Consider the following 13,298-nt stretch of genomic DNA (forward strand, 5'->3'; position numbering starts at 1 on the left):
TAATCAACATAAATTAATCAATATGTTACTTTGAGAAATTATCCAGAGATATCCAAAGTTTTATGTCAATAACCGACAGACTATATATAAATTGTTTGTATTAAATAATCTGGTACTATCGCACAATATCATATAAAGAGCAAAGGGATTAATGTGTTTGTCACTCCCCAGCCGCTTGGCGTCGCCACCGTCGCGGAGCAAAAAAATTAACAAAGTGAGCCATCCTTCTCTAGGATACAAAGACTGGCACGCAACCTTCTCATTATTATTTGGTGCCACTTCGAGTATTTGTTTGAAATGAAAAGATCGCTTATCCTTCATAGCTAATTTAAGAAGCTTTAATAAACCTTCACGTTTAATAGTTCCTTGATCAACAAACTTAAACGACTCGCGTATGGCGCAAATAACACTACTGACACAAATACTGTAGCCTACTGACAGTACTGATATTAGTTTCGTTAATGCGGTCATATATGGATCCCTTTCATACCGATCTTTATTACGCAGCCACGGCCACTGCCTTAACGTTTTTGTTTATAATCTCGTTATCATACTAGAATTACGAAAACAAAGATAACCAACTAAAGTGTACTCGATAGGCCCTCATGTCGTACAAAGATAACTACTGTATATTCTATCACTTTTGTATTTCTTAAAAAAAAGCATGAACAAGCACATTTGCAATTTACAATTTTGTATTTTCTTTTTCATAAAATTCGCGTACGAAATATAATTATATGCAAGGATATTAATTTTCCTGTGAATAAAACCTGTGGTTCGTAGATCTCAAGTGAGGCAGAGTTTTACAATACATCAATTGCGTTCGCTTAATTAAGGGGTCATAATTATCAGGCGTACAAAATGAGTATGATGCTGTTTTTAGAATCTGTGTATTTAACATGCGTAAAAAATGCATTTATAACGTCTATGGTCCTAAAAATAACCCATGCTAACTTAAGCCATTCACAAAAATCTAGGCCAACAAGGAATATATCTCTCCCATACTCCAAAATTTAAGTTTAAATTTTCAAGGGTTTAAAATAGGCCTAACACCGATTTGCAGGTGTATAGACAAACTGCAGTATAAATGTGTTTTCTTGTGCCCTTTCACTCATACCTATTTCTTGTTGTTTCACATAAGCTAAAAATAATATGTTAACTGTGAGCCCCTCAGCAAGCTGCCATGGTTGCCGGGCTGTAAATCAGGGTACTTACGTTTCATACTTAGTGCAGACGTTAGGGCCGGTGAGCGCCATGACTGTGGAGGACCCGATCACCACGCCCACCGCCGCCGCCCACACCACCGACCACACTCCGCCCGCCATCCTCCTCGCTCCACCCTACTTGCCGCCGCTGCTGCTGTGGTGTTGCTCACACTCACGCCATCACCAATACACCTGCAACGAACAAAAATAACACTTAACACAACATAATACTCAACAACAGCAGAACTTACATTAACAACTGTACCGAGTAGGTAGTACATAGGCAGCTACCAAACAGGGAGGTACTACCGCCTGGGAAGATATTGGAAGCATAATGTGTTGTCTATGGTAGACCCTGCTGCCATATGGCACCACAAAAATTGTGACCAAGTCCCAGGTTGCTGATCTGACTTTCTGCCTCATTTACACACAATTGCAGGGTCTCAATTGTTTCTCTTACCATTATTATCATTATTAATTTATTATTTTAATTTCAATTTTTTATTTATTTTTTATTTTTTATTACATATTATTATTATCATTATTATCATTATTAATTTATTATTTTAATTTCAATTTTTTATTTATTTTTTATTGTAAAATTTATTTACTATGAATTATTATTATTATTATAATTATTATCATAATATTTTCGCCCCCCAGACCCCGATGTGGGTCAGTGACCTATGCCCGAGTGGGCTAACAATGACTATATATATATATATATATATATATATATATATATATATATATATATATATATATATATATATATATATACAGTATGTGTGTGTGTGTGTGTGTAACGATTACATATTCTGTAGAAAAATTTATTATTATTATTATTCTCATAACTTTTTATTACAATTATTGTCTTTACACTGATAACATAGCTACACCTATTTTAAATATTTGTAGCGAAACACCATGATTATTGCAACCCGGGAAAATTTTTGGGGTGTATTACTTTTTCAACGATCAAAGAATCAAAATATTAAAAAAAATCCTTTCAACTCGAGTAATCGGGGAAAAAATTCAGGCAACTTTTTATTTTCAATAATTCGGCGATTTTTTTTTTATAAAATCAGATAAGAAAACTTTCACAACCACACTTTCAGTTTCCAACAAACAGCAATTGCCATCTAATTCAAAAACCCTTTGTTGTGCACTTTCGTCCACTCATCCTAGAAGGGGGTACTCAACTAGAACAGCACAAAGGCGGGTTTCTACTAATTACAGGATTGTACTGAACGACCCTTTTCACCCCTAATACAGTACAGTACGCCTGGTCTCTCAATTACCCCTTACACCTGTGCCAAATTGATGTAAAAATATTCAGTGGTTCCTGTGTAAATGAGTGGTAGTGTTGTGTAATAATCATGAATATTTTTTACTCATTTATTTCTATATTCTTTCTTTCATTTAATTTATTTTTGTCAATCTCAATATCACTTCAGTTACCATATATTATCAACTCTTCATTCATTTATTTCATTATTACGCTATGCTTCGTTTCTTTAATTTTAATGTTTCTAATTCTCTATACCTCTCTTCCCTTTTCCTGTGTACATATTCTCGTTATTTATTTTATGCATATATATTATTCCCGCTTCATTTCTCTCACTTCCTTCACTACGTTACCATTTATTTAACTAGACTCAACAAATATTATAATTTCGTCTTTAGTGTTGGAGGATTTGATGGAGGGAAGGAGATAGTGAGGGTGAAGGAGTATAGCTGACATCGCCTTATATGCTACACTAAACTGTAGTCTTTGTTGGGCGTTCTTAGACTTACTGACAACGCTCCCTTTCAATTTATTGGCTAAATCTATAACTCTGGTATGTCATTGGCTTATTATACATCAATCATCAATCGACTTATGGTTGGTCACTGGTTCCTCCACCCACCTTACGTCAAAGTTCAATCTACTAGAAACAATCTCATTGGCCATCAAAGATACTGAGATGTGTTGTGTCGCATTATTGTACCACGACAATTTTCTCATTATGGAGCAGTCGTAAATTTTGTTTTGAAGCACTTATGTAATTTGACCTGTTCTTACACACACATACACACAGAGCCATGTTACATAGGAACCCATTGATAACTTACGTACAGTGCATTTAACCCCTTTTCAAAATTACTGTATAAGTGTCTACAAATTAAAGTTCTCATTATTTGTTGACAAAGAAACAAAGCTATATTTATACATTAAATAATAATTATGAAGAAAAAACAAACAAAAACCAGGTTCAAAGAGTATCAAAATGAAGCATAAATTTTAAGAAAAAACAAGGTGGCGGGCAATGACATACAACAAGTTAAAAATACATTATACTGAACTGAATAAAAATTTACGAGGCACATAAAAACATTATGACGACCTTGTATTTTGACCTGGGCTGGAGTCCGCACCATTTCCTGTATAACTCGGCCAAGAAACGGGATGGTTTTACACAGCCAGATTATTTGATGCCTTTAACGTTTATCCAGTTATATTTTTGTTTTGTTTTTATGAAAGTCAGCTTCGAGTTTCATTAGCTAATGTAGTGGTAAACGGTGTACACTGGTATTACAAGCTATATTTGTTCTGTATGTACCAAAATACAATAAGAACCAGAAATGCTTAGCTTAACTCTTAAACTTACAAGACCATAATTGTTGAAGCGCAGTACATATTACAAATTGCTGACTACATATGTCGTTTGCAACCTCTTCCATGCGCCGACCATTATTAACAAGTTTAAAGTTGTCCCCTGGTGAAAAGAACGTGCGTGAGAAGCGGTGACTCCACAACAGCGTAAACAGGAAATCCCGTTCTTCTTGACGTCCTTGCAAGCCATATAATACGCACACAGATGGATTATGGTGTCTGTTTAGCTCTTAACTTTGTTTGTGGGGGTCAAAATGTCAACACAGCACACGAGTAAGCGGTTATCTGCACAACACAACGCGATCACAAAACATTGCACAGTTTGTATTCTTACTTCTAGGATATAAAGCGAGAAATTGATTGGTGCGTCCTTGAGTTTTTTAGTGTCGTATAATACGCTAACAATAAGCTGGGTGTGGACGTTGGTGTTGTTTTTATACGTTTTGTGAATATTTACACACGGGAAATAAACGAAGCTGTGGCTCTCTGTGTCCTCTCTAAAACGTTCGTGCTACTACTTCACATTGTTACAAGAACCGAAGGTCAACAAACAATTGGATCATGGATGTTGAGTCTTTGTTTCATAAGAAACAGCTGCGGTCAAAATGTTGCTTCTATTAACTCTACGTTTTCAACACAAATAGCTAGAAACAATTTCCTCCAACCAAAATGATTCGGTTCTTGACGCTGACGCATTTGTTCATAACAAGAAACAATTACTGGTGACGGACGCTGGATGTGTGAGTCACTACAGCCTGGCCGGGGTGTTGAGGCACCCAGCCACCAGACACTCGCTTGTGGTAGTACAAGTGTCCTCTCACGGATGTCGGCCATCCTCCCTCACAACCCACCCACTGCCCCCCACTTATGTCTGCCCACCACCCACTGACAGCCTCAACACCAACCAAACATTAGCAAACTAGCTGCTCCTAACAACACCAACCTACCACTAGCGCCTAGCTGCTCCCATCACCACCAACCAATCAACCTCATCTTAAGTTGCAAACTGCTCCCGGCATAAACTAGCAATTGGTTATCCCAACAGCAACTGATGAAGATTATTCCAATATTCATTTATTGGCTTCGGTTGTAACTAAACAACAACACATCGCTGGCACCCTCTAGGCTTACTCACGCTAAAAGTGAACATATCAAACCCATTAAGTTACAACTGGTTAGAGTCACAAGCTCTCCTAGGGCAGCATCAACCCCAGCAAGGGAAGCTCAGGTCTACCCTGCTGTCTCCAGCAAGTGGCCAAATGAAGATATAAATGGTTACTTAGGCTGCGTCCTCCTGACAGCGGGATAATCAAAATGACTTCCACCGCACATAAGTAAGTCATCTGCTCATGTGACTTTATCCAGAATCTCCTTCAAACAAAATAAGATATTCAATAAATCCACCAATCAGATTCCACGAAACGAGTGATTTTTTTAAATAAATATTCATAAAACGCTCTGAGTTTAAATTAACTGAATATGATACGAGCGAAACTGAATATGTTTATTACTGAATATGTGTATTACTTAGTGTGTAATGTACAATTTTTTCGGAGTTCTGCAGAGAAAGTACGGTACAATATTTAAATAAAACCATATGAATTCAAACATCTTTAAAAGTACAGAAAGGAGTTTTACTTTTATTCTAGAATGTAGTTGCAACTTTGACGGTCATGCAACTTACGGTAACTAAGATTTTATAATTATTTTTTTCGCAACCTTTTAAGTACTTTACCATGTCATTTTGACAGTCTAGTGGAAAACAGTGTTCGCCAAACATAAACCAATCATATCCATGAGACCAGACACTGCGTGATGGGAATTTTGGCCCCAACTGAAAACGGTCTCGCGAACTCCTCTCTTCCAGTTCTGTATTGAGATGTCCAGTTCTGTCTTCACTAAAACATGGTAAAAGGTAGGTTACTGGGGCACTGGAAACCTTTTTTTTATTCTGGCGGGACAATTAAAAACTACGAGTTCAATGCACAGAACTACTTGCTCAGCCGACCACAAAAGTCTTCTGTACTATAAATATTAATTAGTAGTAGGCCTAGTTGTTATCTGGCCAGTGTAGCCGTCTGTACGTAAACATATCCCACAAGAAAAAAAAAACCATTTAATTTACGAGACACAAGACATCCGCTCGTTTCATAAAACCTAATAAAAATGTTCACTTGGAGGCCTGTGAGATGAACTGTGTCGTTTTTATTATTGTAGAGGACACTGTACTTACGAAATTAGAATATGCGCTTAAAACCCTTAGCTATTACGAACGCGGTAATATTACTTTAGCTTTCGTTAATTACAGCAATTCTTGGTGGCCTTTGTCTTCTTACACCAGCGGCTAGGCGTTATTGAGGCTGTGCCTTTTCATTGCCGTAAAATCCAAATACTGAAGTATTAGAAAGAACAAACATTTCTATACAAAACCCAAAGAACCTCTAACAACATCCGAACAAAGACAACAATAACAGAAGCTCACCGTAATGACAATGGTTTTCTGCAGGTTTTTAAAAACAATACACAGTGAGCCTAGTGTGTACCTGAGTCGGCGGTGGCGAGCCCGATAATCAATAATAATAGGCTATTATTGCCAGGGGCTCGCCACTGGCGTTATTGGGAGAGGCGCCTCCGCCACACTCCACCATAAAGATCACCCATTTGGCTACACCAACATCAACTAACTCATAAAGCTGTATCTTTTTCACGTTAACCCGTGGACAATGGCCTTCACCCCCTTGTTGTCAAGACCCGCGCACCCCTGCAATATAATCCTACTCCCCATAAAATCCAACCAGTTTCCTGGACAATTACATACCGGTACTGTAAAAAATCCCTCAAGTTTCTTATTGGACCAAATACCCACAGACTCTTCCCTACTGGACAAAAGTCTACGTCTAAACCAATACGTATAAACAATATTTTGACAATTCAAATTGGTCTAAATACCAGGTCACACTGTGGGTTAGGTCTGATAAGAAATTATTAGTGCCGTATAGTGCTGTCGTAACGGGCGGGTGATAAACAGTAGATGTGCAGTTGATTTTCTTGGGGGATCCTAAAAGAGAAATGAAGGTGTGGTGAATCATGACTAATTGGTCAACTAAATATAACGATTCTAACTCAGGTACAGATCTACGCTGCAGTTATTTGTGAACTTTGTGTGGTGAAATTTCCGCTCGGTTTCGTAATTTCCCAGAGGCTCCAAGGAAGTCAGGTGTTATCACAGAAAACATCACTAGGGCATAAGTTTATATGTAAACACAGCCACCAAGTAGCCAGAAGTTATTTAATCCATCGACATATTCGCTAAAAAACGAACATTTTAAGTCGTAGCATTAAATAAAAAATAAAAAAAAATATGAAAAGGGCAATTCCCCAAGAATCCATAAAACATTTTCAGGCGTTCTAACTGACAGAACTGCCAAACGAGAAGGAAATTTGCAGTTTGTTTTGTACCAAACAAAAATACCTGTATTATTATTTCTGCTAAAGTTTCTACATAAACAGTGAAGTGTCAGGGACGGACATATATACTGCTCTCTTCCTGCTTGGCCCTCTGGAATGCCTCCTTCGTGGGGTCATGAAAATAATATTCTACTTTGCGATGTACCTTACAATGTTAGTGGTTATAATTAATTACTGCAGTTTAACATCCAGGGTATCTAAACCATGTTCTGAAGGTTAAAAATAAAAAAAATAAGACCTCTCCTTAGTTATTGTGATACCTTGCTTGACGAGTCTTAAGTCTGGCAAAGTCGTCCTGGCAGGGATCGTCGACCATGTAAACACAGCTTGTTACGGTAAGGAAGAGAACTGCACACTGGGTACGAACACCACTTTTATAACATAATGGCATCGTATCCTTGAATTAACGGGGTTTATGACGCTCCTGAGATATGAATACCTACTATAGCCCGCTGACTGTCTGTCGTGGTGAATATTGAGGGAGGTTACGAGACCCAATAATACTCCAAGTTAGAATCGGTTCACAGTCACACCGTTATACGGCTGCTTCTGTTCCTCCGCTTAATCTGCAACGGTATTTTGCTGGTGAAGATCTGATCATTTAAGCTTTTAACTGTCTGCAGCTCGCATACCAACGTCGTCCTCTCAGTTTAGTTGTTTAAGAATCCGGTACAGAAACTTGAAACATCTAAACTGCCCCCCCCCCCCCGACAGTAGGCCATGTACTTGTTGGTGCAAGTTACAAGTTGGCTAGTGTAAAGGACCCCAATGTTAAAAGTTAATTAAGTACTTTTAACAACTTCTCAAACATCTGCATCACTCGACTGACTCGGCCACGTCAATATTGCTGTTGTTGTTGTTGTTCACTTTGTATGTGTATTATTCTGGCAAAATAAACGGTTTCAATAACAATGACCAACACACTCACAGCTCAGGAGGGAGACCAGTCGCTTGAACTTTATTTTCACAATGTGGATAAATACATAAAAAAATATTAATAGAATACATGAACAATTATTTTCCCAACAATAATTATAAACGAATATATAAACATAAAATTAATTAATACATAAACAGTAGACTGAGGTGGATAACACAGAATGGAGTAAACCACCTGACTCAAGGGTGGCGAAAGGGTAGTGGTGGTTGTCTGATAATGGTAGTAGCAGTGATGGTACTGTGTTGTTGAAGGTAATGGTGGTAGTATTGTGTTGGTAGTAAGGCTAGTGTGGCAATAGCACCATGATTGTATGTGTGTGTGTGTGTTTGCTAGGGAAGCAATGATGGCGGTGACATGGTGTGGCTGAGTGTGGCCCTCCCTAACATGAGTTGAGATGAATGTTGGGGCCGCGGTGTACCCATAAACCAGAAGGGCAGCTGCTGTGTGGGAGATGAAGTGACAACCTTACCCTCGCTGCTCCCACACTCCTGCTACTCTGTTCTACTACTATTACTACTGTTACTAGTACTACCACTACTTTTGTTGCTGTAACTGTCAGGGTTACTACTATTATTACTTAGTGACTAATTACGTGGGTCTGTTATAATGAGATCTACTAGCACTGGGATCTACTAGCACTGGGATCGACTAGTACTGGGATCTATACTAGCAATGGGATCTATACTAGCAATGGGATCTATACTAGCAATGGGATCTATACTAGCAATGGGATCTATACTAGCATTGGGATCTACTAGCACTGGGATCTACTAGCACTGGGATCTACTAGCACTGGGATCTACTAGCACTGGGATCTATACTAGCAATGGGATCTATACTAGCAATGGGATCTATACTAGCACTGGGATCTACTAGCACTGGGATCTACTAGTAATGGAATCTATACTAGCACTGGTATCTACTAGCACCTGCAGCATGTAAAGGTGCGGTACAAGCCAGGGTTAATACCATCCAATAAGACAACGACCTTGACCTGGTATAGATCTTCAATTGGGTCAATGCACGTGTGTGAGGGAGGGAGAGGTGAGGGAGGGAGAGGTGAGGGAGGGAGAGATGAGAGAAGAGATAAGAATGAGGGAGATGGATGGAGGGACAGTTGACAGATAATAAAGAAGGTGGATGGAGGCGGGAGGGGTGAGAGAGGAAGGAGTGAAGAAGTGGAAGGCAGTGAGGGAGGTGGGAAAGGGGTGAGGGAGTGGGAAAGGGGTGAGGGAGTGGGGAAAGAGGGATGGAGTGAGGGAAGAGAAGTGGGAAGGAGCAAGGAAGGAGTGGCAGTAGAGTGAGAGGAGTTAAACGAAAATGAATAATATTAAGAGGGACAGCAAAGAGGGAGTGAGAGGGCAGTCACAAGTTGGCTATCCCCACTCCTAAGCATCTGTTCAATCGCCTGGAAGACACTCCTACCCCCCACCCTCCTCACCACAACCTCCACACCACATGAAAGTGTCAACCCACACCCGCTCAGAAGGTCGTCACTCCTCCTACACAACCAACAACAATGACCTTCAGCGACATGGGCAGGTGCCTACTCTCTCGCCCATACCTGAGGAGGCGTTACTATGCTACGGGTTATTGAGTCGAATAGGATGGGTCTTAGGCTTGACCAAATGAGTGTCAGAGGTATAAGTCCTATTAAATGGGTTGAGAAGAGGAGGCTAGAGAGACCCATTATGACGTAACAGTCTCTATTGTGATCATTAATGGGGCCTTCATTTTATCAGATGAATGGTTCTCAAGAGGACAATATGGGGGATTAAACCACCATTATCAAGAGATTGGACCACTACCATTAGCTGATAGGACCAACATTATCATCCGACTGGACCATCATTAGCAGTTGATTGGATCACAATTAGCAGCCGATTGGACCACAATTAGTAGCTGATTGGACCATGACAAAATCTCATCTAACACAGTAACCACATTAAGAACCTCCTTCCGATTTCTTTAGTGAGTAAACGCAATGATTAAGACAGTGCAGGTATACAACGGGGAAATCAAAATAAATAAAACCCATTAATTTTCATAACTAACACCAAAGCAAATAAAAGGATACTCATGGCGGCGATGTGAGCAAATAAACACAAGTTCACGCTCACAATCAAGAGCCCCGTAAGACGTTCGCAAATCTCCGAAAACCTTCATTCATTCTCTGGTTACACGTTTGAATCCCATAACGGAGCATTAAACCTGATTAAATCCTTACGGTCACAAAACATACCCACGCCAATACAACCAGACTAACGTGTATTCATCAGCGAGCTCAGGTTCCAATTCCAAGCCACGAGTTATCCTACTTGGATCCTACGACGAATGCAAGATGCCATGAGCAGTTACTGTAAAAAGTACATATTATCATCCATCATAAACCCATCATTTTAACTCTTACAACAACCAGAGACGAATGTAACCAAGGACTATAGAACTTAATCTTTATCCAGAACAGAATTAGATTTTCGATAATGCAATATATATATATATATATATAAAGAAAAGAATGACAGCTATCCTTGACTCGAGTATAATATTCTTAAGACCAACCATCTGGCAAGAGGGAGCCCCCCCCCCCAACCAACATAAAACTTTAGCTGTATTTTACGCCTTTAGTACACAAATTCAGCTTATTTACAACGAACATCAGCTTGAATTTACAAAGTGCGATAACAAAGAGAAGATTTAGGTGAATATCAGTATAACGCGGGGTGGTATAAGGACGTCAAGAGCACCCCCCCACCCACTCACGAGGCAGAAAACATGCAGTGTTGCCATACGCATTTCAACTTTGCAGCGGTGTCCTGTGTCACCGAGACGCCTTAAAACACACACCACACTCATCATCCAGCTAGGCCCGCCACCACTCCCTCCTGCCAGCCTCCTTGTTCTCAATTATTACACAAGTAAAACTACATTTATTCCCAGGTTTAAACATAAGAATGGTAAAAAAAATACTCAATATGTAGCGTTGTCAAGGCCGTTGGTGTTGACTGTAACTCACGGTGAGGGCTCTGTGGTTAAAAAAAATAGAAGCGAATTTTCTTAATAGTGTCTTTATCAGCCGAGTCAACAACGTTGGCGAGTGGTTATTTACACTGCGCTCAGCTAGCAGTTTTCTTTATTACAGGCTCGCGCTTCATCCATTGTCCCCACATCTTCACAACAAGTTAAAGGCCACTCCAGCTTCCAGTCAGCAATAATTCTCAAACTTGAACCGAAAATCACAGAACTGGAGATATTGATAAGAAATTTATCAATACTGGTGCACTATATATTGTTTTTTCTTCTCTATCGGCTATGGGGCGCGAGGGCCTCCTTCCCCAGCCTGGGTGTCACTCTACCGGAAGAGAGACTTCAACTACCACAGCAAGACAGGCTGAGAGCCCACCCCACCAGTCTCTACAGCCCTCAGTGAACCCATCCGGAAGTGGAGGAAACTGAGGCACACCTGAAGTACAATATTTACATTCAGGAACGAGGAGAATTTCCTACAAAATCGCTTCTAAATGTTTCAAGGATAATACCCATGAGGTATACTTGACGACTATATCAAGTTTATATATCTCGTTGATGTTGGAAGCTGAGCACTACGGGCTCTTTAATAAAGCCCTGATATGAGCAAAGTTCAACCCTTCTCATCGTGGATGGTGATATTTTATCTTACCCAACTTAGAGCAATAAGCCTCTCAAGGCATAATGTACTAAAACTAACAGAGCCACAGTGACTTCCACGCCATGACTGCGCTACCCCTTAATAAACTCTCACTTTAATTCCTCTTATTACATGTCGTTGTAAGTTACGCTAACCCTAAGTTAATTACACCAGATGATCCAAGAGCCATAACCACGGGGGTGTTGGGCATTAATCAATAGGTGGAGGCGAGGGAATAAGTGCGCATGCGTGCTGTCATTCAAGTACCCATGTCAATTTCACCCTCCTAATTACATCAAGCTTCCGTTTACACAAGTATTATCAGCTTAATGGCTCGATACCCATTACCTACTGAGCATATATTTACAGAAGACCAACACTGATATGATCTCTTAATATTCACATAAACAAACTTCACCAAAACTTCGAAATAATATCCCGGATAATCTCTCTCGCTTTACGCCGCTTCAACCATCTTGTTCCACATTTATCAATAACACTTTTTGACTGGTCTGAAAAGTTTGAACGTAATAGTGCATTAATCCTCTTGATTATTAAATTACTGCCCTATAAATATCGACAGACTATAATAAGAGTATGGCCTAAATATCACCAATACCGCCCTAATGGTTGTAACAATATGACCCTCGCTTTATCAACTTTCCTATAATGTTGCTATGAGACGTCGTTCCCCAAATGCTGCCAGTATTTATAGCTCGGTAACTTTTTATAAAAATACGATACTGTTGTCGACAACCTGTTCCACATAACCCCAGGGCGGCTTTGCACTGTTTGCCTTCACATAATTTTCTTTAATAATAATAATAATAATAATTTTGGATCACCTGAAGATTAACCCCTAAGGTTATTTCTCTAAGATTAACCACCCTAACCTATGATATGGCCTATACTAATTAACATGAAACCTAATATAACTCAGGTAGCGTTATGGTGTTAAATTATCAGGTGAAATAATCATGGGCAGGGTTAATCTTCAGGCGACCCCTATTTTTTTTTCACCTACGGGTATTTAATTACAACTACCTGCTTCATACATCTTTAGCTAAGTGACGACAGCGCCTGGGTGACTTAGACTTAACTACGATTCTGGTCTTAACTCCACAACAGTAATTATAAACTATACTATTCTAAGACCAGTAACTGTGTGAGTGTGTGTGTGTGTGTGTGTGTGTGTGTGTGTGTGTGTGTGTGTGTGTGTACTTGTTGATAATTACTGCAGCGCCTCAAACTCTATGTACAAGAATTATGACCTTGGTTAATACACACAGAAGGAAGGCTTGTTAATCCCAGGGTCGTATCTCCAACCTAACTTAGCCTAATCCACCCTTATCCAAGCTTACA

General features: G+C 39.5%; 1 protein-coding gene across 10 annotated transcripts in view; it reads right to left on the reverse strand.

Annotated features, from left to right (window-relative positions):
• Positions 1-13,298, reverse strand: part of LOC121873532 (protein draper-like) — a 125,030-nt gene that overhangs the window by 49,037 nt on the left and 62,695 nt on the right. For all 10 annotated transcript variants that reach the window (XR_006090261.1, XM_042377139.1, XM_042377143.1 and 7 more), the window contains one exon: positions 1,216-1,397. Coding sequence is in view for 9 of the 10 variants with exons in the window: in XM_042377139.1 (XP_042233073.1) it covers positions 1,216-1,325 (110 nt within the window). In the remaining variant the exon portion in view is untranslated. The remainder of the gene's footprint in view (positions 1-1,215; positions 1,398-13,298) is intronic.

This window comes from Homarus americanus, unplaced genomic scaffold (genome assembly GCF_018991925.1).
Source record: "Homarus americanus isolate GMGI-L3 unplaced genomic scaffold, GMGI_Hamer_2.0 scaffold30858, whole genome shotgun sequence".
Classification (NCBI taxonomy): Eukaryota; Metazoa; Arthropoda; class Malacostraca; order Decapoda; family Nephropidae; genus Homarus; species Homarus americanus.